The following is a 22,336-nucleotide window of genomic DNA, read 5'->3' as shown; positions in this document are numbered from 1 at the left end:
ACTTGCTTTAAAGAAGCGGCGTGGCCTAGTGGAGAGAGCCAGGGTCTGGGAGTCAGAGGACCTGGGTTCGAATTCCGGCTCAGCCACTCTTCTGCTGTGTGACCCTGGGCAAGTCACTTCATTTCTCTGTGATTCAGTTCCTTCATCTGCCAACTGGGGATTCAATCCCTGTTCTCCCTCCTCCTCGGACCGAGAGCTCCACGTGGGACCTGATTATCTTGTAGCTACCTCAGCACTTAATACAGTGCTTAACATATAGTAAACGCTGAACAAATACTATTGTTATTATCATCATAATATCAGGAAGCAAAGAGTCAGGAGACCTGAATTCTAATCCCGACTCTGGCATCTATGACCATGAGCAAAGCAATCAGTCAGTGGTATTTGTTGTGTGATTACCGTGTCAAGAGTAAGGTCTTGTCACTTGATTTATCAATAAATCGGTCATATTTATTGAGCAATTACTGCATGCAGACCACCCTGCTAAGCACTTGGGCGAATACTAGATAGCAGAGTTGGTAGACACATTCCCCGCCCACAGTGAGCTCTCTTGTCTGGGCCTCAGTTCCCTCATCTGTAAAATGGGGGGTTAAATGCCTGTTCTCCCTCACACTTGGACTAGGAGTCCCCTATAGTGGCCGTGTCCGATCTGATTTTCATGTAGCAACCCCAGAAGCAACGTGGCCTAGGCGCAAGAGCCCGGGCTTGGGAGTCAGAGGACGTGGGTTCTAATGCCGACTCTGCCACTTGTCTGCCGTGTGACCTTGGGCGAGGCTGTTAACTTCTCTGAGCCTCAGTTACCTCATCTGTCAAATGGGGATTAAGACTGTGAGCCCCACATTGGACAACCTGATCACCTTGTATCCAACCCAGCACTTAGAACAGTGCTTGGCATGTAGTAAACGCTTAACAAATACCAGTATTATTATTATTATTATTACAGTACCTGGGCCGCAGTGATTCGTTCTAGAGCTGTGTTTTATCTTTGGCGCTTTCCCTCTGGCCTTTTAGCTCGTCGTGGGCAGTGAATGCATCTGCCATATGGTTATTTTGTACTCGCCCAAGCGCTTAGTACAGTGCTCCGCCCCCAGTAAGCGCTCAATAAACCCGATCGCTGGATCGATTCTAACTGGGTCGCTTTCCGTTCTCTTCAAAGATTATGACTCAGATGCCATGAGCAGCTCTTACGAGTCATACGACGAGGAAGACGAAGACGGAAAGGGGAAGAAAATGCGGCACCAGTGGCCTTCGGAAGAAGCTTCGATGGACCTGGTGAAAGATGCCAAGATCTGCGCCTTCCTGTTGAGGAAGAAACGATTTGGACAGTGGACGAAGCTACTCTGCGTGATTAAAGACACCAAACTCCTGGTAAGGCTAGTTGGTCCTATAGAAAAATGTCCCAGGCCAAAGCCTAGTGGAGGAAAATTCTTCTTAGAGTATCAGAATCAATCATAATCGTGCTATGTGATAATAATAATAATAATGATGATAACTATGGTTTTTGTTAAGCGATTGCTATTTTCCAAGCACCGTTCTAAGGGCTAGGGTGGATGCAATCTTAATCAGGTTGGACACAGTCCCTGTCCCATGTGGGACTCACATTCTTTCCGCTTGGCCTACTGGCGATAGCATGGGCCTGGGATTCAATAGGACCTGGTTTCTCATCCTGGCTCTGCCACTTGTCGGCTGTGTAACTTTGGGCAATTCCCTTCCCTTCCCTGGGCCTTAGTTCCTTCATCTGTAAAATGGGGATTAGCGCGGTGAGCCCCATGTGGGACCAGGGACTGTATCCTACCTGATTAGCTTGTATCTCCCCCAGCGCTTAGAATGGTGTTTGACACATAGTAATCACTTAAAAAATATTGTCATTATTCTTGTCATTATTATTGCTATTATTATTACTGTGGGCCAAGCAGTGTTCTAAGCCCTGGTGTAGATACAAGGTAATAAAATCGCATTACCTGTCGCATTTGGGACGTTCAGTCCAAAGAAGAGGGAGTGATTTAATCCCCATTTTACTGATGAGGGAACAGAGACAAAAAAGTGAAGCAACTTGTCTAATTTCATTCAGAGACAAGAGGCGGAGCCGGGATTAGAACCCAGGTTTTCTGACTCTCAGGCCCATCCTCTCTCCACGAGGCAGCGCTGCTTCTCATTTTACTGATTCTCAGAATGAATGTCCAAAGGGAGAAAATTAGGGTTCAGGTGACAGATCCAAACCGTCACCAAAGCCTGCCAGTCTCACCTTCACGACATCACCAAGATCCGCCCTTTCCTCTCCATCCAAACTGCTGCCATGTTAGTTTCATCACTCATCCTATCCCCACTGGATGACTGCGTCAGCCTTCTTTCTGACCGCCCAGCCTCTTGTCTCTCCCCACTTCAGTATATACATCACTGCGCTGCCCGGATTATGTTTCTACAGAAATGTTCTGGGTCTGTCACCCCCCACCTCAAAAATCTCCAGTGGTTGCCTGTCAACCTCCTTATCAAACACAAACTCCTCACTTTGGGCTTTAAAGCTATCCATCCCCTCACCCCCTCCTACCTCCCCTCCTTTCTCTCCTTCTCCAGCCCAGCCCTCACACTCCGCTCCTCTCTTGCCGCTCGCCTTCTCACTGGGCCTCCTTCTCGCCCGTCCCGCCGCCGACCCCTGGCCCACATCTTACCTCTGGCCTGGAACACCCTCCCTCCTTAAATCCACCAAACAATGACTCTTCCCTCCTTCAAAGCCTTACTGAAGGCTCACCTCCTCCAAGAGGCCTTCCCAGTCTAAGCTTGCACTTTCCAAGCGCTTAGTGCAGTGGTCGGCCCACAGTAAGCCCTCAGTAAAGTAATTCATTCATTCAATAGTATTTATTGAGCACTTACTATATGCAGAGCACTGTACTAAGATCTTGGATTGTACAATTCGACAACAGATACGACTGAATGAATGAATGATTCTTCTCCAAAGATCCGTGAACTGTTGCTGTGTAATAATATACCTGCTGGTCTCACCTCTATAATATCGCCAAGATCCGCCCTTTCCTCTCCACCCAAACGGCTATCTTACTGCTACGGGCTCTCGTTATATCCCGGCTAGACTACTGTGTCGGCCTTCTCTCTGATCTCCCTTCCTCCTCTCTCTCCCCACTCCGGTCTATTCTTCACTCTGCTGCCCGGATCATCTTCCTGCAGAAACACTCTGGGCCTGTCACTCCCCTCCTCCAGTGGTTGTCTATGGACCTCCGCTCAAAACAAAAACTTCTCACTCTAGGCTTCGAGGCTGTCCATCCCCTTGCCCCCTCCTACCTCTCCTCCCTTCTCTCTTTCAACCGCCCACCCCGCACGCTCCGCTCCTCCGCCGCCCACCTCCTCACCATCCCTCGGTCTCGCCCGTCCCGCCGTCGACCCCCAGGCCCCGTCCTCCCGCGGTCCCGGAACGCCCTCCCTCCTCACCTCTGCCAAACTGATTCTCTTCCCCTCTTCGAAACCCTACTTAAAGCTCACCTCCTCCAAGAGGCCTTCCCACACTGAGCTCCCCTTTTCCCTCTGCTCCCTCTACCCCTGCCTTCACCTCTCCTCAGCTAAGCCCTCTTCTCTCCCCTTTCCCTCTGCTCCTCCCCGTCTCCCTTCCCACCCCCTCAGCACTGTACTCATCTGCTCAACTGTATACATCGTCATTACCCTATTTATTTTGTTAATGAGATGTACATCACCTTGATTCTGTTTATTTGTTATTGTTTTAATGAGATGTTCATCCCCTCAATTCTATCGCTATTGTTCTTGTCTGTCCGTCTCCCCCGATTAGACCGTAAGCCCGTCAGTGGGCAGGGACTGTCTCTATCTGTTACCGATTTGTACATTCCAAGCGCTTAGTACAGTGCTCTGCACATAGTAAGCACTCAATAAATACTATTGAATGAATGAATATAATAACAATATTAATGGTATTTGTTAAGCGCTAACTATGTGTCAAGCAGTCTTCTAAGCACTGGGGTGGATGCAAGCTAATCAGGTTGGACAAAGTCCCAGTCCCACATGGGAATCACATTCTTAATCCCCGTTTTCCAGATGAGGGAACTGAGTCCAAGAGAAGTGAAGTTACTTGCCCAGGGTCACCCAGCAGACAAGTGTCATAGCCTGGATGAGAACCCACGACCCTCTGACTCTCAAGCTTGGGCTCTAGCCACTAGGCCATGCTGCCGTGTCCTGTCAGCCCGGGCCTTTCTTAAAACAGGAATTATTCCGGATCACTTGTCATTGCGGATCACATGACGGGGAAGGTCAAGGCTCTAATAATAATGTTGGTAATAGTTAAGCGCTTACTATGTGCAAAGCACTGTTCTGAGCGCTGGGGGGATACAAGGTGATCAGGTTGTCCCACGTGGGGCTCCCAGTCTTAATCCCCATTTTACAGAGGAGGGAACTGAGGCACAGAGAAGTGAAGTGACTTGCCCAAAGTCACACAGCTGGCAAGCGGCGGAGCCGGGATTCAAACCCATGACCTCTGACTCCCAAGCCCGGGGTCTTTCCACTGAGCCCCTCTGCTTCTCTGAAAGGCTAAGTGAATTTGGCAGGCACCAAGAGCCATAAGTTGTTCCGTGGCGGGATGGTCAGCCTCGTTAGAAGTCCTCAGCGTTGCTGAAATCACACAGGGTCGTGGAGAATCTCCAATCTTCCGTCTTCTCTTCGGACCCACTTACAATCCTCTCCGCCCTTCAAAGCCTTACTGAAGGCCCATCTCCTCCAAGAGGCCTTCCCTGACTAAGCCCTCTTTTCCTCTTCTCCCGCTCCCTTCTGCGTCGCCTTAACTTGCTCCTTTTAATCATCCCTCCTCCGAGCTCCACACCTCTTATGTGTGTATCTGTCATTTGTCTATTTCTATTAATGTCTCCCCCTCTAGAATGGAAGCTCACTGTGGGTAGGCAGTGTGTCTGTTTATAATAATAATTGTATTTGTTAAGTGCTTACTATGTGCCAAGCACTGTCCTAAGCACTGGGCGAGATACAAGGTATACAGGTTGTCCCATAGTCTTAATCCCCATTTTCCAGATGAGGTAACCGAGGCACAGAGAAGTGAAGTGACTTGCCCAAAGTCACTCGGTTGACTGTGAGTTATATTGTACTCTTTCAAGCGCTTGATACGGTGCACTATATACAGGGCACACAGCTAGAATAGCTAAATATACAGCTAAATACAGCACAATAAATACCATTGATTGAATGAATGAGTGAATTACACTCCAGGAGACTGCACGAGAGGTGAAAGCTGAAGTCAGAATTTGGTTGAGATCCACCCGAAAATTCCTCCGCCTCTACAGAGCCTCGGGCTGTTGGAATTTCTCCCAGAACGTCTGTGAAGAAGTCACGTAGCCTTACCCTATTTCTTCCTAGCAGACCTTGTGGAAAGAGCGAGGGGGGGACCGACGATATTGGGTTCGTGTCCCGGCTCGGCTCCTATCCTACTGTGATGCGAGTCCGGACTTGGTCCGGGCTCGGGAGTCAGAGAACGTGGTCTCTAGTCCCGGCTCCGCCGCTTGTCTGCCGTGTGACCTTGGGCAAGCAAGGTTTATTTATTGCCATCGTTCTTGTCCGTCCGTCTCCCCCGATTAGACCGTAAGCCCGTCAGAGGGCGGGGACTGTCTCTATCTGTTGCCGATTTGTCCGTTCCAAGCGCTTAGTACAGTGCTCTGCACATAGTAAGCGCTCAATAAATGCCGTCGAATGAATGAATGGATGAAAGGCCAGTGCCTCGGTGATCTCACTTCACACAGAGAAACAGCATGGCTTAGTGGAAAGAGCCTGGGCTTGGGAGTCAGAGGTCGTGGGTTCTAATCCCGGCTCCGCCACTTGTCCGCTGTGTGACCTTGGTCAAGTCACTTCACTTCCCGGTGCCTTAGTTACTTCATCTGCAAAAATGGGGATCAAAATATATGAGCCCCACGAAGGACAATCTGATTATCCTGTATCTAGCCCAGTGCTTAGAACAGTGCCGTGCACATAGTAAGCGCTTAACAAATACCAGAATTATTATTTTTATCTCACCTGTAAAATGGGAATACTGCCGGTGAGCCCCCCGTGGGACAACCCGATGGCCTTGTATCTACCCCAGCGCTCGGAAGAGTGCCCGGCCCACAGTAAGCGCTTAACAAATGCCATTGTTAATAATGTTGGTATTTGTTAAGCGCTTACTACGTGCCATGCACTGTTCTAAGCGCTGGGGTGGATACAGGGTAATCAGGTTGTCCCACGTGAAGCTCACAGTTAATCCCCATTTTCCAGAGGAGGTAACTGAGGCCCAGAGAAGTGAAGTGACTTGCCCACGGTCACCCAGCTGACAAGTGGCAGAGCCGGGAGTCGAACCCATGACCTCTGACTCCCAAGCCCGGGCTCTTTCCACTGAGCCACGCTGCTTCCCCGTTGTTAGTACTGTCAGGATTATTCCTAACGGATTGGCCGTTCTGTGCCCGTGCAGTGTTACAAGAGTTCGAAAGATCAGCAGCCGCAGATGGAGCTGCCTCTTCAGGGCTGCAGCATCACCTACATCCCCAAAGACGGCAAGAAGAAGAAGCACGAGCTGAAAATATCCCAGCAGGGCACGGATGCCCTAGTGCTGGCAGTGCAGAGTAAGGAGCAAGCGGAGCAGTGGTTGAAGGTGAGCCCTCCCCCCTCCCCGCCAAGACCGACCGCTTTCCCTTCCCAGGCTCACATAATCATAATCGGAAGAATAATGACGGTATTCACTTACTACGGGCTAAGCGCTGGGGGAGATACAGGGTCAGCAGGTTGTCCCACGGGGGGGCTCGCGGTCTTCATCCCCATTTTACAGATGAGGTTAGTGAGGCCCAGAGAAGCCAAGTTGACTTGCCCAAAGTCCCACAGCAGACAAATGGCGGCGGCGGGATTAGAACCCACATCCTCTGACTCTTGCCACTGAGCCACGCTGCTTCTCATCCCCTTCGCATACGTGGTTTGAGGCCTATTTTAAGATCTCGATGGTGACGCTCTAGACTGTCTGTTGCAGACAGATGATACGTCTCTTTATCGTTCTATTGTCCTCTCCCAAGAGCTTAGTAGAGGTCTCTGCACACAGTAAACGCTCAGTAAATACGATGGACTGACTGACTGCAGGACCCTCCCCTTCCTGCCCTTGAAAACTGAAGCAGATAAGGGTTTAAAACAATAATAATAATAATAATAATAATAATAATAATAATAACTGTGATATTTGTTAAATGCTTACTATGCTCCAGGCACTATACTAAGTGTTGGGGTGGACACAAGTAAATCAGGTTGGACACTGTCTCTGTCCCACATGGGGCCCACAGTTGCAGTCCCCATTTTACAGATGAGGTCACTGAGGCCCATAGAAGTGAAGTGACTTGCCCAGGGTCACCAAATAGACAAGTGGCGGAGCCAGGATTAGAATCCACGACCTTCTGACTCCCAGGCCCGGGTTTTATCCACTAGGCCCTGCTGTGAACTGACCTCCCGTACATTTTTTAATAATAATATAATAATAATAATAATTTGGGTATCTGTAAGCACTTACTCTGTGCCAGGAACTGTACTAAGCCCTGGGGTGGACACAGGCAAATCAGGTTGTCCAACGTGGTACCTGTTAAGAACTTACTATGTACCAAGCACTTTTCTAAGTATGGTGCTGTTACAAGGTAATCGGGTTGGACACCGTCCCTGTCCCTCTTGGGGCGCACACTCTCAATCCCCATTTCACCGACGAGGAAACTGAGGCCCAGAGAAGTAAAGCGACTTGCCCGAGGTCACACAGCAGACAAAGTGCGGAGCCGGGATTAGAATCCGGGCCCTTCTAACTTTTGGGCCTTGGCTGTATATATTAAGTCCCACTGTTTCGCAAGTGCGTAACAAATACCGTAAAAAACCGATACATGTCGGTGAGCGAAGTGGGGTGTTTCGGACTTGGAAAGTCCATCCCTTGAATCCTATTTTCTTTTATTAATAATAATAGTAATATTTATGGTATTTTTAAAGCTATGTGCCAAGCACTGTTCTTAAGCGCTGGGGAAGATACAAGGTAATCAGGTTGTCCCGCATGGAGCTCACAGTCTCCATCCCCATTTTCCAGATGAAGTAACTGAGGCACAGAGAAGTAAAATGGCTTTTCCAAGGTCATCCAGCAGACGAGCGATGGAGCCGGGATTTGAACCCTCGTCCTCTGACTCCTAAGCCCGGGCTCTTTCCGCTCTGCCCCGCTGCTTCTTTTCCTCCATCTCCTGCTTCCCTGAGGGCAGAGAACGCGTCTGCTACCTCTGTTCTTTTAAGGCCTTGTCCTTTTGGGTCTCCCAGTCCAACGGGGAGGGAGAACAGGTATTGAATCTACATTTTACTGACGAGGAAACGGAGGCCTAGAAGAGTCAAGTGACTTGCCTAAGGTCACACACCAGACAAGTGGCGGAGTCAGAATTAGAACCCATGACCTTCTGACTCCCAGGTCTGGGCTCTAGCCTCTAGGCCACGCTGCTTCTTCTCTTCCTTCCCCTGCTTCCATTAAGCTCTTAGTACAGTGCTCTGCATACAGTAAGTGCTCAATAAATACCATTGAATGAAGGAATAAATGAATGCATGCGGAGAACGTGTCTGCTACCTCTCTTCTGCTGTACTGTCCCAAACGCTTCGTGCCGTGCTCCGCATGCAGTAAGCGCTCCATAAGCATCATTGATTGCTCGCTAGGGAAACCGAGGCCCTGAGATAATAATAATGTTGGTATTTGTCAAGCACTTACGATGTGCAGAGCACTGTTCTAAGCGCTGGGGTAGACACAGGGTAATCAGGTTGTCCCACGTGAGGCTCACAGTTAATCCCCATTTTACAGATGAGGTCACTGAGGCACCGAGAAGTTAAGTGACTTGCCCACAGTCACACAGCTGACAAGTGGCAGAGCCAGGATTCGAACCCATGACCTCTGACTCCCGAGCCCGGACTCTTTCCACTGAGCCACGCTGCTTCTCTAATGTTAAGTGGTTCACCCGGGGCCGCACTGCTGGTCAGTGGCAGAGCTGGGATGACTCGCACTCAGTTCTCCGGGGTCTGGGGCCTGTTCCACTAGCCACTATTGGTTAAGGAAACAGTGAAGCAGCTTGATTCTATTTATTGCTATCTTGATTCTATTTATTGCTATTGTTCTTGTCCGTCCACCTCCCCCGATTAGACCGTAAGCCCATCAAAGGGCAGGGACTGTCTATCTGTTACCGATTTGTCCATTCCAAGCGCTTAGTACAGTGCTCTGTACATAGTAAGCGCTCAGTAAATACTATTGCATGAATTGAATGCATGATGAAACATCCTCGAATCTGGCTCCGGAAAGCACACTCTTTCCATCCCTTCACTCTTAGGGATGGACTTCATTCATTCTTTAGAGAGGCAGCATAGCCTAGTGGGTAGAGCCTGGGTCTGGGAGTCAGAAGATCATGGGTTCTAATCCTGGCTCTGCCCCTTATTCATTCATTCAACGGTATTTATTGAGTGCTTACTATATGCAGAGCACTGTACTAAGCGCTTGGAATGTACAGTTCGGCAACAGATAGAGACAATCCTTGCCCAATGACGGGCTCACGGTCTAATATCTGCTGTGTGACCTTGGGCAAGCCACTTCACTCCTCTGGGCCTCAGTTCCCTCATCTATAAAAAATGGGGATCGCGTCTGTGAGCCCCCCGTGGGACGGAGACTGCGTCCAAACCGATTTGCCCGTTTTCACCCCAGCGCTTAGTACAGTGCCTGGATCATAGTAAGCGCCGAACAGATACGGTAATACTAACGATAATCCTTGCTTTCCTCCCCCTGCCCTTCTGGGAAAGCCAGGCCGACTGGGATGTAAAAAATGAAGGATTTAGAAGGAGCCTGTGGGAAACAAAGCGAATGGCAGGAGGAACCAGCTGGGGAAGCAGATTTGCCAGAGATGGGGGGAGGGAGACAGTTCCTAACCCGCCAGCTGCCTCCGATAAATTTATGAGGACGGGGAAAGGGATCAGTGAAGACAATAGGAAATATATGCTAGGACGGAGCCTGCTTTAGCTTCGTACTCAAAGCTGCACGTAGAGGAAAAGAGGATTCGATTGAGTCTTAATGCCCCAACTTTATTTAGCATTCATTCCTTGATTCAGTGGTATTTATAGAGTGCCTACTGTGTGCAGAATACTGGAAGAGAACTTGGGAGAGGACATTATAACTACAAATAGACACATTCCCGTCCACAGCGAGTTCGCAGTCTAAAAGAGCTACGGATATTTATATCCTTTGGGGTTTTTTTTATGGTATTTGTTAAGCACTCGAGAAGCAGTGGGATCTCATGGATAGAGTCAAGGTCTGGGAGTCAGAAGAATCTCAGTTCTGATCCTGGATCCATAACTTGTCTGCTTTGTGACCTCGGGCAATTCAGTTTACTTCTCTGGGTCTCAGTCTCCTTATGGGGAAAATGGGGATTAAGACACTGAAGTCTACGTGGGACAGGGACTGTGTCTAATCTGATTGATTTGTTTCTATCTCGGTGCTTAGTTCAGTGCCCGGCACATAGTGCTAAACAAATACCACTGAAAAGAGTAAAAACATTTATCATGGGCCTGGCACTGTTTTAAGCCCTAGGGTAGATAGGAGATAATCAAATTGGACTCAGTTCATATCAAATTTGGGGCTAACAGTCTTAATCCCCAATTTATAGATGATATAACTGAGGCCCAGAGGAAGGGAAGTGACTGGCCCAAGGTCACGCAGCAGACAAGTGGTGGAGCCGGGATTCTGACTACCCAGGTCCTTCTGACTACCAGGCCCTTGCTCCTTTTACTAGGCCATGCTGCTTCCACATAGCTTTTTTTTATTTTCCCTTTCCATATAAAAGAGGAACTTTCTTATTCCTCTAATTTAAGATGGCATTTACGTGGCACAGTGACAATAACATGGGCTTTGGGCTTAGGACCCAGGGGACAGGGGGCCTGAATTCTAGTCTGAGCTCTGCCACCTGCCTGCTCTGTGACCTTGGGCAAATCACTTCCCTTCTCTGGGCCTCAGTTATGTCATCAGTAACTGGGGATCAAGACTGTAAGCCCCACGTTTGATATGAACTGAGTCCAATCTGATTATCTCCTATCTACGTTAGCGCTTAAAACAGTAACGTATAGAGCCCGGATCTGGGAGACAGAAGGTCATGGGTTCTACTCCCGGCTCCGCCACCTGTCTCCTGTAGGACCTAGGGCAAGTCACTTTACTTCTCTGTGCCTCAGTTCCCTCATCTGTAAAATGGGAATTGAGACTGTGAGCCTGACATGGGACCGGGACTCTGTCCAGCCCAACTTGCTTGTCTCTAATCCAGAGCATAGTACAGTGCCTGGCACAGAGTAAGCACTCAACAAATGACACGATTATTATTATTATTATTGTTAGTATTAATCCTACTCTCTCCTTCTGTGAGCCCCATATGGGACAGGGACAACCTGATTGACTTGTATCGACCCCAGTGCTTAGAACAGTGTTTGACGCAGAGGAACGCTTAACAAATACCATAAAAAGAATGTCAGCCGCAATACCCAGCTGCACATGAAATACGTGTCAAGTCACTTCACTTCTCTGGGCCTCAGTTCCCTCATCTGTAAAATGGGGATTAAGACTGTGAGCCCCACGTGGGACAACCTGATTACCCTGTACCCCCTTCCCTCCCACAGCTCTTAGAACAGTGCTTGGCACATAGTAAGCGCTTATCAAATGCCATTATTATTATTATTATTATTATGTTATACCAGACCTAACCTGGGTGGCCCAATTCTTTACTGGAGGCCTATTTAAAAACTTGTGATACTTGGTGAGCACTTACTATGTTCCAGGCACTGAACTAAACTCTGGGGTAGATTCAAGATCAACAGGTTGGACCCATCCCTGACCCGCATGGAGCTCCAAGACCAAAATGGAGAGAAGAGGATTTCATCCCCCTTTAACAGCTGAGGAAAATGAGGCCCAGGGAAGGGAAATGGCTTGCCCAGGGTCACACAGCAGACAAGGGGAAGAGTCAGGATTAGATGGCAGGTTCTCTGAGTCCTGAGAGCATGCTCTTTCCATGAGGCCACACCTCTTCCCTTCCAGCGCTCTGGAACAGTGGGTGAGAGCCCCCAGAATCCCAAAATTGATCCTTCCAAAATCCCCAACTCCCATCTTGCCTTGCTGCAGTGGGACCACGGGGCTCTATTTCAGCCTTACTGGGTACAAAGCACTGTACTAAGCACTCAGGAGAGGTTCATACAGTAGAGTTGGTGGACACGTTCCTTGAAAGGATAGGCAATGTCCTTGTCCCACATGTGGATTGTCTCTATCTCTTGCCAAATTGTACCTTCTAAGCGCTTAGTACAGTGGTCGGTACACAGTAAGCGCTCAATAAATGCGATTGAATGAATGAATGTGGTTCCCCGGCTAGAGGAAACGGAGAAGTATTTCATCACCATTGTATAGATGAGATAACTGAGGCCTAGGGAAGTGAAGTGACTTGTCCAAGGTCCCACAGCAGGCAAATGGCAGAGCCGGGATAAGAACCCATGACCTGCTGACTCCCAGGCCTGGGCTCTAGCCACTTCACCGTGATTGAATGCCTAATTTACAGTTGAGGAAACCGAGGCTCAGAGAAGTGAAGTGACTTGCCCAACGTCACACCGAAAGCAATCGGGAGAGCCACGATTAGAACCCACATCCTCTGACTCCCAAGCCCGAGGTCCTTCCACTAGGCAGCGTGGCTTCTCTAGTGACATGATTTAGACAGAATCACGAGAGAAGTTTGGGCAAGGAAGAGGGAGGAGGAAGATATCGAGGCAGAGGTGGAAACGTCAGGGGTCGGATGACTTTATCGAACGACAAATTAGATTAGCTCCGGGTGGCGGAAGTTGCGGTGGGGAGGGGTGGAGGGAATTTGCCAAAAATAATAATAATAATTGTATTTGTTAAGTGCTTACTATTCATTCAATAGTATCTATTGAGCACTTACTATGTGCAGAGCACTGTACTAAGCGCTTGGAATGTACAAATGGGTAACAGAGACAGTCCCTGCCCTTTGACGGGCTTACGGTCTAATCATATGCCGAGCACTGTTTCAAGTTCTGGGGTAGATGCAAGGTAATAAGGTTGTATACAGATCCTGTCCCACATGGGGCTCACAGTCTTAATCCCCATTTTACAGGGGAGGAAACTGAGGCCCAGAAAAGTGAAGCGACTTGCCCAAGGTCTCTTATCATTATCGGTAATAATAATTAGAAATTCATCCTTTGCCTCACATCCTCCTGGACTCTGGGCGAAGAGGTGTCAGAACAGGCAGGTAATAATAATGATGAGGGTACTTGTTAAGTGCTTCTTATGTGGCGTCACTGTTCTAAGCGCTGGGGTGGATACAAGCAAATCGGGTTGGACACGGTCCCTCTTCCGTGTGGGGCTCATGACACGGTCCCTCTTCCATGTGGGGCTCACCGTCTCAATCCCTGTTTTTCCAGATGAGGGAACTGAGGCCCAGAGAAGTGAAGTGACTTGCCCAAGGTCACACAGCAGGCGAGTGGCGGAGCCAGGATTTGGACTCATGACCTTCTGACTCCCAAATCCGTGCCCCATCCACTAGGCCATACTGCTTCTCAAAGCTGAACACAGTTAGACTCTAGACTGGAAGCTCACTGTGGGCAGGGAATGTTTCTATTCATTGTTCTATTATACTCTCAAGCACTTAGTACAGTGCTCTTGCACATAGTAAGCGCTCAATAAAATAGAGAAGCAGCATGGTCTAATGGTTAGAGCATCGCCTGGGAGACCAAAGATCAGGGGTTCTAATCTAGCCACTTGTCTGCCGTGTGACCTTGAGCAAGTCACTTCACTTCTCCGGACCTTAGTTCTCTCATCTGTAAAATGGAGATTAAGACTGTGAGCCCCACGTAGGACAGGGACCGTGTCCAACCTGTTTTGCTTGTCTTCCCTCCCAGGGCTTAGTACAGTTCCCGGCACATAGTAAGTGCTGAGCGTAGCCCACAGTTATTAAATACGATGGAATGAATGACCACTGGCTCATGGCAGCCGTAGACAGACAGACCAGGTTTCTGCTCCCCCCCTCCCACCCGATCCCCTTGTCCTCGAAATTGTCCATCCGTCCGCCGAGGTCGGGGGATTTGGGAGGCTGGGAGTCGGGGTCACGCCACCGGGCAGGAGAGAAGCAGCCGTGGGCAGGCCAAAGCTGGCCCTGGGGAGCTGAGAAACCACAGGGAAAATGACCAGAGAGGGGAAGAATGCTTTGTAAGGGACCAGTGGCAGGCCCAGGATCGAATTTCAGACCGTGGCGGTTTCTTTTATAAACCCTCACCCCCTCGTTGCTTCACAGGGTCTCCCTCCCTCTTAACCCACAGGGTCCGGGGGGGGACCGGGCTGGGGGGGCGTGGGTGGGAACCATCTCATTGTCTTGTCTCTGTCTGGGCTCCACATCCAGAAGGAGGAGGAGGAGGAGGAGGAGACGTGGTATTTATTAAACATTTATTCATTCATTCACTCAGTCGTATTTATAGAGCACTTACTGTGTGCAGAGTAAGCATTTGAGAGAGTACAGTCCAATAATAAACACATCCCCTGCCCAAAGTGAGCTTACAGTCAATAGAAATAATAATAATAATAATAACGTTGGTATTTGTTAAGCGCTTACTATGTGCCGAGCACTGTTCTGAGCGCTGGGGTAGACACGGGGGAATCAGATTGTCCCACGTGGGGCTCACAGTCTTAATCCCCATTTTACAGATGAGGTAACTGAGGCACCGAGAAGTGAATTGACTCGCCCAAAGTCACACAGCTGACAGGTGGCCGAGCCGGGATTCGAACCCATGACCTCTGACTCCAAAGCCCGGGCTCTTTCCACTGAGCCAAGCTGCTTCTCATAAATACATGACAGATACAGACATAAGTGGTGTGGGGCTGGGAGAGGGCGAAGAGCAAAGGGAGCGAGTCGGGGCGATTCAGAAGGGAGTGGGAGATGAAGAAAAGGTAGGCTTAGTCTGGGAAGGCCTCCTGGAGGAGATGGGGCTTCAAGAAGGCCTTGAAGGGTGGGGAGAGTCACTGTCTGTGGGATTTGAGGAGGGAGGGCGTTCCGGGCCAGAGGCGGGACGTGGGCCGGGGGTCGACGGTGGGACGGGGGGAACGAGGCCCAGTGAGGAGGTGAGCGGCGGCAGAAGAGCGGAGTGTGCGGGCTGCGATGGAGAAGGAGCAAAGGGAGGGGAGGTAGGAGGGAGCAAGGGGATGGACGGCTTTAAACCCAAGAGTGAGGAGCTTTTGTTTGATACGGAGGTGGATGGGCAACCGCTGGAAACTTTTGAGGAGGGGGGTGACATAATAATAATGTTGGCATGTGCTAAGGGCTTACTACGTGCAGAGCACTAGTCTGAGCTCTGGGGTAGACATAGGGTAATCAGGTTGTCCCACTTGAGGCTCACAGTCTTAATCCCCATTTTACAGATGAGGTAACTGAGGCAGAGAGAAGTTAAGTGACTTGCCCCAAGTCAAGTGACTCGCCCACAGTCACTCAGCTGACGAGTGGCACAGCCGGAATTCGAACCCACGACCCCTGACTCCCAAGCCCGGGCTCTTTCCACCGAGCCACGAGAGCGTTTCCGTAGAAGGATGATACGGGCAACGGACTGAATTTTGGACTGGGGTCGGGAGAGATAGGAGGTCGGGAGGTCAGAAAGGAGGCTGATGCAGTCATCCTGGCGAGAGAGGAGGAGTTGTACTAACGTGGTAGCGGTTTGGATAGAGAGGAAAGGGCAGATTTTAGTGATGTTGTGAAGGCGAGAACGACAGGATATGGTGAGGGATGGGTCGAATGAGCGAGAGGAGTCAAGGATAACGCCAAGTTTGCGGGCTTGTGAGACGGGAGGGACGGTGGTGTCGTCTGCAGTGGTGGGAAAGTCAGGGAGAGGACAGGATTTGGATGGGAAGATAAGGAGCTCTGTTTTGGACATGTTAAGTTTGAGGTGACTGGAAGACATCAAAGAAGAGATGTCTTGAAGGCGGGAGGAAATGTGACTGCAGAGATGGAGGGAGAGAGAGACATCAGGGGAGGAGATGTAGGTTTGCGTGTCATCCGCGGAGAGGTGGTCGTTGAAGCCCTGAGAGCAAACGAGTTCTCCGAGGGAGTGGGTGGAGATGGAGAATAGAAGGGGACCCAGAACTGAACCTCGAGGGACCCCCCCTCCCCCTCCCAGTTAGGGGGTGGGAGGGAGAGGAGGGGCCCGCGAAGGAGACTGTGAGTGAATGGCTGGAGAGATGAGGAGAACCAGGACTTAATACTGTGCTCTGCATATAGTAAGAGCACAATAAATAAGATTGAATGAAGGAACCAGGAGAGGACAGAGTCAGTGAAGCTAAGGTCGGGTAACGAATTCAGGAGAAGGGGACGGCTCACAGTGTCGAAAGCAACTGAAAGGTCGAAGAACGTTAGGATGGAGTAGAGGCCGTCGGATTTGGCAAGAAGGAGCTCATCGGTGACCTTTGAGAGGGAGGTTTCTGTGGAGGGAAGGGGACGGAGGCCAGATCGGAGGGGATCCGGAAGAGAGTTGGAGAAGAGGAATTTGTGACAGCGGGTGTAGACGACTCGCTCAAGGAGTTTGGAGAGGAACGGTAGGAGGGAGGGGAGAGATAACTGGAGGGAGCCATGGGGTCAAGGGAGGGATTTTTAAGATAGGGGAGACATGGGCATGTTTGAAAGCAGTGGGGAAGAAACCACTGGAGAGCGAGTGGTTGGGGATGGCTGTCTTCCCAGACTGAGCTCCTCTTCCCCCTCTACTCCCTCCGCCATCCCCCCTTTACCTCTCCGCAGCTAAAGCCTCATTTTCCCCTTTTCCCTCTGCTCCTCCACCTCTCCCTTCCCATCCCCACAGCACTGTACCCGTCCGCTCAACTGTATATATTTTCGTTACCCTATTTATTTTATTAATGAATTGTACATCGCCTTGATTCTATTTAGTTGCCATCGGTTTTTACGAGATGTTCTTCCCCTTGACGCTGTTTAGTGCCATTATTCTTGTCTGTCCGTCTCCCCCGATTAGACTGTAAGCCCGTCAAACGGCAGGGACTGTCTCTATCTGTTGCCGACTTGTTCATCCCAAGCGCTTAGTACAGTGCTCTGCACATAGTAAGCGCTCAATAAATACTATTGAATGAATGAATGAAAGGAGGGAGGGCCGGCGTGAGACTTTGTATAAGGTACAAAGAAATGGGGTCTAATGCTCGTGTGGAGGGGGTGGCTTTTGAGAGGAAGCAGGAGATCTCCTCTAGAGATAATGCTGGGAGGCATGGAAAGTTTAGAGAAGCAGCGTGGCTCAGCGGAAAGAGCACGGGCTTTGGAGTCAGAGGTCATGGGTTCGAATCCCAGCTCGGCCACTTGTCAGCTGTGTGACTTTGGGCGAGTCACTTCACTTCTCAGTGCCTCAGTTACCTCATCTGTAAAATGGGGATTAAGAATGTGAACCCCACGTGGGACAACCTGATTCCCCTGTGTCTACCCCGGCGCTTAGAACGGTGCTCGGCACATAGTAAGCGCTTAACAAATACCAACATTATTATTACTATTGAAGAGGGGGCCGGGACGGGGAGGGAATGAGGAGGGCAGTGGTGGTTTCTTAGGATTGTTCCTTAGGATAATGAAAGCCAGCAGTGTCATGCCACCCGTTTTAATATGAATAAGAAAAATAGCACTTGTTAAGTGCTTACTTGGTGCCAAGCGTTGTTCTGAGCACTGAGGTAGAGACAAGTAATTCAGGATGGATACAGACCCTGTCACACGGGGCTTACAGATCTTAGCCCTCATTTTACAGATGAGGGAACTGAGACCCATAGAAGTTAAGTGACTTGCACGAGGTCACACAGCAGACGTGGCAGAGCTGGGATTAGAACTCAGGCCCTTCTGACTCCTAGGGCACTGCTCTATCCACTGAGCCATGTTAGGTCGGTGGCAAACATACCTAAAACACTCTGTTGTATTATACTCGTCTAAGTTCTTGGTACTGTGCCCTGATAAGAGTAAACTCTCACTAAGTGCAATTGATTGATTAATAAAAATGATGATGACGATAATAATGGCAATAATAATATTTGTTAAGCACTTTGTGCTAGGCACTGTAGTAAGCACTCAGGTTTATATAAGCAAAAGGGTTGGACACGGGTCCTGTCATTCATTCATTCAGTCGTATTTATTGAGCGCTTACTGTGTGCACAGCACTGTACTAAGCACTTGGGAGAGGACAGTATAACATCTGACACATTCCCTGCCCACAGTGAACTCACAGTCTAGAAGGGGCCTCACAGAGTCAATCCTCATTTTACAGGTGAAGTGAAGCAGACAAGTGGCGCTGCCGGGATTAGAACCCATGATCTTCTGACTCCCAGGCCCGGCGTCTACCCACTAAGCCACGCTGCTTCTCATGATCATAAATGGGGCATTGGTTAACCGAGCATTTACTATGAACTTAACTTTGGCATGGATTTTGAGGTCAGACGTGGTCAGAAAATCGCGGGTTCCAATGCCGACTCCATCACTTGTCTGCTGTGTGACCTTGGGCAACTCACTTCACGTCTCTGGGCCTCGGTTCCACCGTCTGTAGAATTCATTCAGTCGTATTTATTGAGCGCTTACTATGTGCAGAGCACTGTACTGAGCGCTTGGAATGTACAATTTGGTAACAGATAGAGACGATCCCTGCCCCATAACGGGCTGACAGTCTAAATGGGAGAGACAGCAAAGCAAAACAGAACAAAACAAAAACAAGTAGTCTGGAATTGAGACTGAGAGTCCCACGTGGGACAGGGACTGTGTCCAACCTCATGTGCTTGTATCCACCCCAGCACTTAGTACACTGCTTGACACATAAATAAGGGCTTAACAAATTCCATCTTTGTTTTTATTATCATTGTTATTATAGAGGAGGCAGGAAGCAGTCCTAGCTTTTGACCTGAAGTTTTTTAAATGATGCCTCTAATAAGCACTTACTATGTGCCAGGCACTATACTAAGCACTAGGATAGATACAAGATAATCCTGTTGGACACAGTTCATTATTATGATTATAATGGTATTTTGTTAAGCGCTTACTATGTGCCAAGTACTGTTCTAAGCGCTGGGATGAATACAAGGTAATCATGTTGTCCCATGAGGGGCTCACAGTCTCAATCCCCATTTTACAGATGAGGTAACTGAGGCCCAGAGAAGTGAAGTGACTTTCCCCGGGTCACTCAGCAGTTCAGTGGCGGAGTCGGGATTAGAACCCACGACCTCTGATTTCCAAGCCTGTGCTCTTGCCACTAGGCCATGCTGCTCCTCTGTACCACATGGGACACACTGTCCTAATCCCCATTTTACAGATGAGAGAACTGAGGCACTAAGAAGTGAAGTGACTGGCCACGATTTACTTGTATCCACCCCAGCGCTCAGTACAGTGCTTGGCACCTAGTAAGCGCTTAACAAATACCACCGTTATTGTTATCATTCAGTTATATTAAGGAGCACTGACTGCGTGCAAAGCACTGTACTTAGCACTTGGGAGAGGACAATATAACAAACAGAGACATTCCCTGCCCACGACCAGCAGGTTTTGTAGCGTTCCGTCCAAGCCGGGCCGGGCTACCTTGACCCATCTCCTGGGTTCCCCACCCGCTGACCCCCAGTCTTTCATTCATTCATTCAATAGTATTTATTGAGCGCTTACTATGTGCAGAGCACTGTACTAAGCGCTTGGAATGGACAATTGGGCAATAGAGACAATCCCTGCCCAGAGACGAGCTCACATCCATCCCCGCCCATGTCACCCACTGGCCAGTTCTCTGGATCTCCCCCAACCCCCAACTTCCCGATGATCCACTCTCCCCCTTCTAGACCGTGAGCCCATTGTTGGGCAGGGATTGTCTCTGTCGCCGAATTGTACTTTCCCAAGCGCTTAGTACAGTGCTCTGCACACAGTAAGTGCTCAATAAATACGATTAAATGAATGAATCAATTAATGAATCCACTCCCAGACGGCACCACCAGCTTCCGGTTGTTTGCCGGACACCCTAAACTGGGGAGGGGATCAGATTCGGACTGAAAGGAGGCCGAAATATTCCACTTATCTAAAAATAATAATAATGGTAATGATAATAGGGAAGCCTCACAGCACCTATTCATTCATTCATTCCATCGTTTTTATTGAGCGTTTACTGTGTGCAGAGCACTGGACTAAGCACTTGGGCGACTACGATACAACAATAAACAGACACGTTCCCTGCCCACAGCGAGCTTTATATCTGTATCTGTAATTCATTAATCTTTATTAATGTCTGTCCCCCTCCACTAGACTGTCAGCTAACTGGGGGCAGGTAATGAGTCTTTTTATTGTCTTTTTGTACTATTTTTTTTTTTTTGGTATTTGTTAAGTGCTTACTATGTGCAGAGCACCGTTCGAAGCGCTGGGGTAGATACAGGGTATTCAGGTTGCCCCACATGAGGCTCACAGTCTTAATCCCCATTTGACAGATGAGGTAACTGAGGCCCAGAGAAGTGAAGTGACTTGCCCACCATCTCACAGCTGACAAGTGGGACAACCTCATGACAGTCATGAGTTCTGACTCCTGAGCCACGCTGCTTCCCTCTTCCAAGTGCTTCCCTCTTCCAAGCACCTAGTACAGTGCTTTGCACACAGTAATTGCTCAATAAATACCACTGAATGAATGAATTAATGAATGAAATCACTGGTTCTTCTTGAGCGCTGATTGTGTGCAGAGCACTGTACTAAGCACTTGTTTGCAAAATCATATTTGTTAAATGCTTACAGTGTGCCAGGCATTGTACTAAGCACTGAGGTGGAGACCAGCTAATCATTTTGGACAAAGTCCCTTTCCTACATGGGGCTCACAGTCTCAGTCCCCATTTTACAGATGAGGGAACTGAGGCCCAGAGAAGTGAAGTGACTTCCCCCAGGTCACACGGCAGACAAGTGGCGGAGCTGGGTTTAGAACCCACAATCTGCTGATTTCCAGGAATCCAGATCCTCTCACTCCCTGGACTGTGCTAACAACAGAGTTGGTAGACACGTTCTGTGCCCACAGGGAGCTATCTAGGGAGCTGGCTTACTCTGTGCCAAGCACTGTTCTAAGCACTGGGGTAGATGCAAGATAATCAGGTTGGACACAGTCCCTGTCCCACCCGGGGCTCAGAATCTAAGGGGGAGGAAGAATAGATATTGAATCCCCATTTTACAGCTGAGAAAACTGAAGCACAGAGAAGTTTGTTCATTCATTCATTCATTCAATAGTATTTATTGAGCACCTACTATGTGCAGAGCACTGTACTAAGCGCTTGGAATGGACAAATCGGTAACAGATAGAGACAGTCCCTGCCCTTTGACGGGCTTACGGGCTAATCGGGGGAGACGGACGGACGAGAACGATGGCGATAAATAGAATCGAGGGGATGAGCGTCTCATTAAAACAATAGCAAATAAATAGAATCAAGGTGATGTACAGCTCATTAACAAAATAAATAGGGTAATGAAGATTAAGGTGATTAATGAAGGTAATTAAGTGATTTATTGAGGGTCACACAGCAGTCAGGAGATGGAGGTAAGATTAGAACCCAGGGCCCCAGACAGATAATTGCCTTCAGATAGCCTTATTGAAGGCCCGTCTCCTCCTGAGCCCTCCTCTCCTCTTCTCCCACTCCCTTCTGTGCCGCTCTGACTTGTTCCTTCATACATCCCCTCTCCCCCACGGCACATAGACCTGTCATTTATTTATTCATTTATTTATGTATACGATTATCTGTCTCCCCCTCTAGACTGTGAGCTCGCTGTGGGCAGGGAACGTATTTGACGGTATATTGTACTCTCCCAAGCGCTTAGTACAGTGATTTGCCTGCAGGAAGCGCTCAGTGAATAAGATTAATGGGATGTGTTTTATTTATAAATTTATTTTTATTTAAATTTATTTCAATAAATTTATGTATTTATAAATAAAATAAAATCCCAGAACTGTTCTCTTTCCATAAGGCTACACCGTTTTCTAAAGGAACTGTCACCTTCCTTTAGGAAAGTAAAAATTAGGGGATATGTCCTACGTTAGATTTCCTTACCTCATTCATCCACTCATTCATTCCATCATATTTTTCGAGCGTTCACCCACAATCTTCTGTCCCCTTAGTACAGTGTCAGGGCACTGTACTAAGCACTGTAACAAGCGCTTGGGAGAGTGCAGTACAACGATAAGCAGACACATTCCCTGCCCACAGCGAACCGACGGTTTTGAGGGGGAGACGGACACCGATAGAAATAGAGTTGAATGGCCATCAGCGTATCGAAGA

General features: G+C 48.9%; 1 protein-coding gene across 1 annotated transcript in view; it reads left to right on the top strand.

Moving 5' to 3' along the window:
- Positions 1-22,336, top strand: part of AFAP1 (actin filament associated protein 1) — a 165,169-nt gene that overhangs the window by 93,306 nt on the left and 49,527 nt on the right. The window contains exons 6-7 of the mRNA XM_029064139.2: positions 1,157-1,368; positions 6,461-6,640. Coding sequence (XP_028919972.1) covers positions 1,157-1,368; positions 6,461-6,640 — 392 coding nt within the window. The remainder of the gene's footprint in view (positions 1-1,156; positions 1,369-6,460; positions 6,641-22,336) is intronic.

This window comes from Ornithorhynchus anatinus, chromosome 4, assembly GCF_004115215.2.
Source record: "Ornithorhynchus anatinus isolate Pmale09 chromosome 4, mOrnAna1.pri.v4, whole genome shotgun sequence".
Classification (NCBI taxonomy): Eukaryota; Metazoa; Chordata; class Mammalia; order Monotremata; family Ornithorhynchidae; genus Ornithorhynchus; species Ornithorhynchus anatinus.
This window is presented reverse-complemented; position numbering and strand designations above follow the sequence as displayed.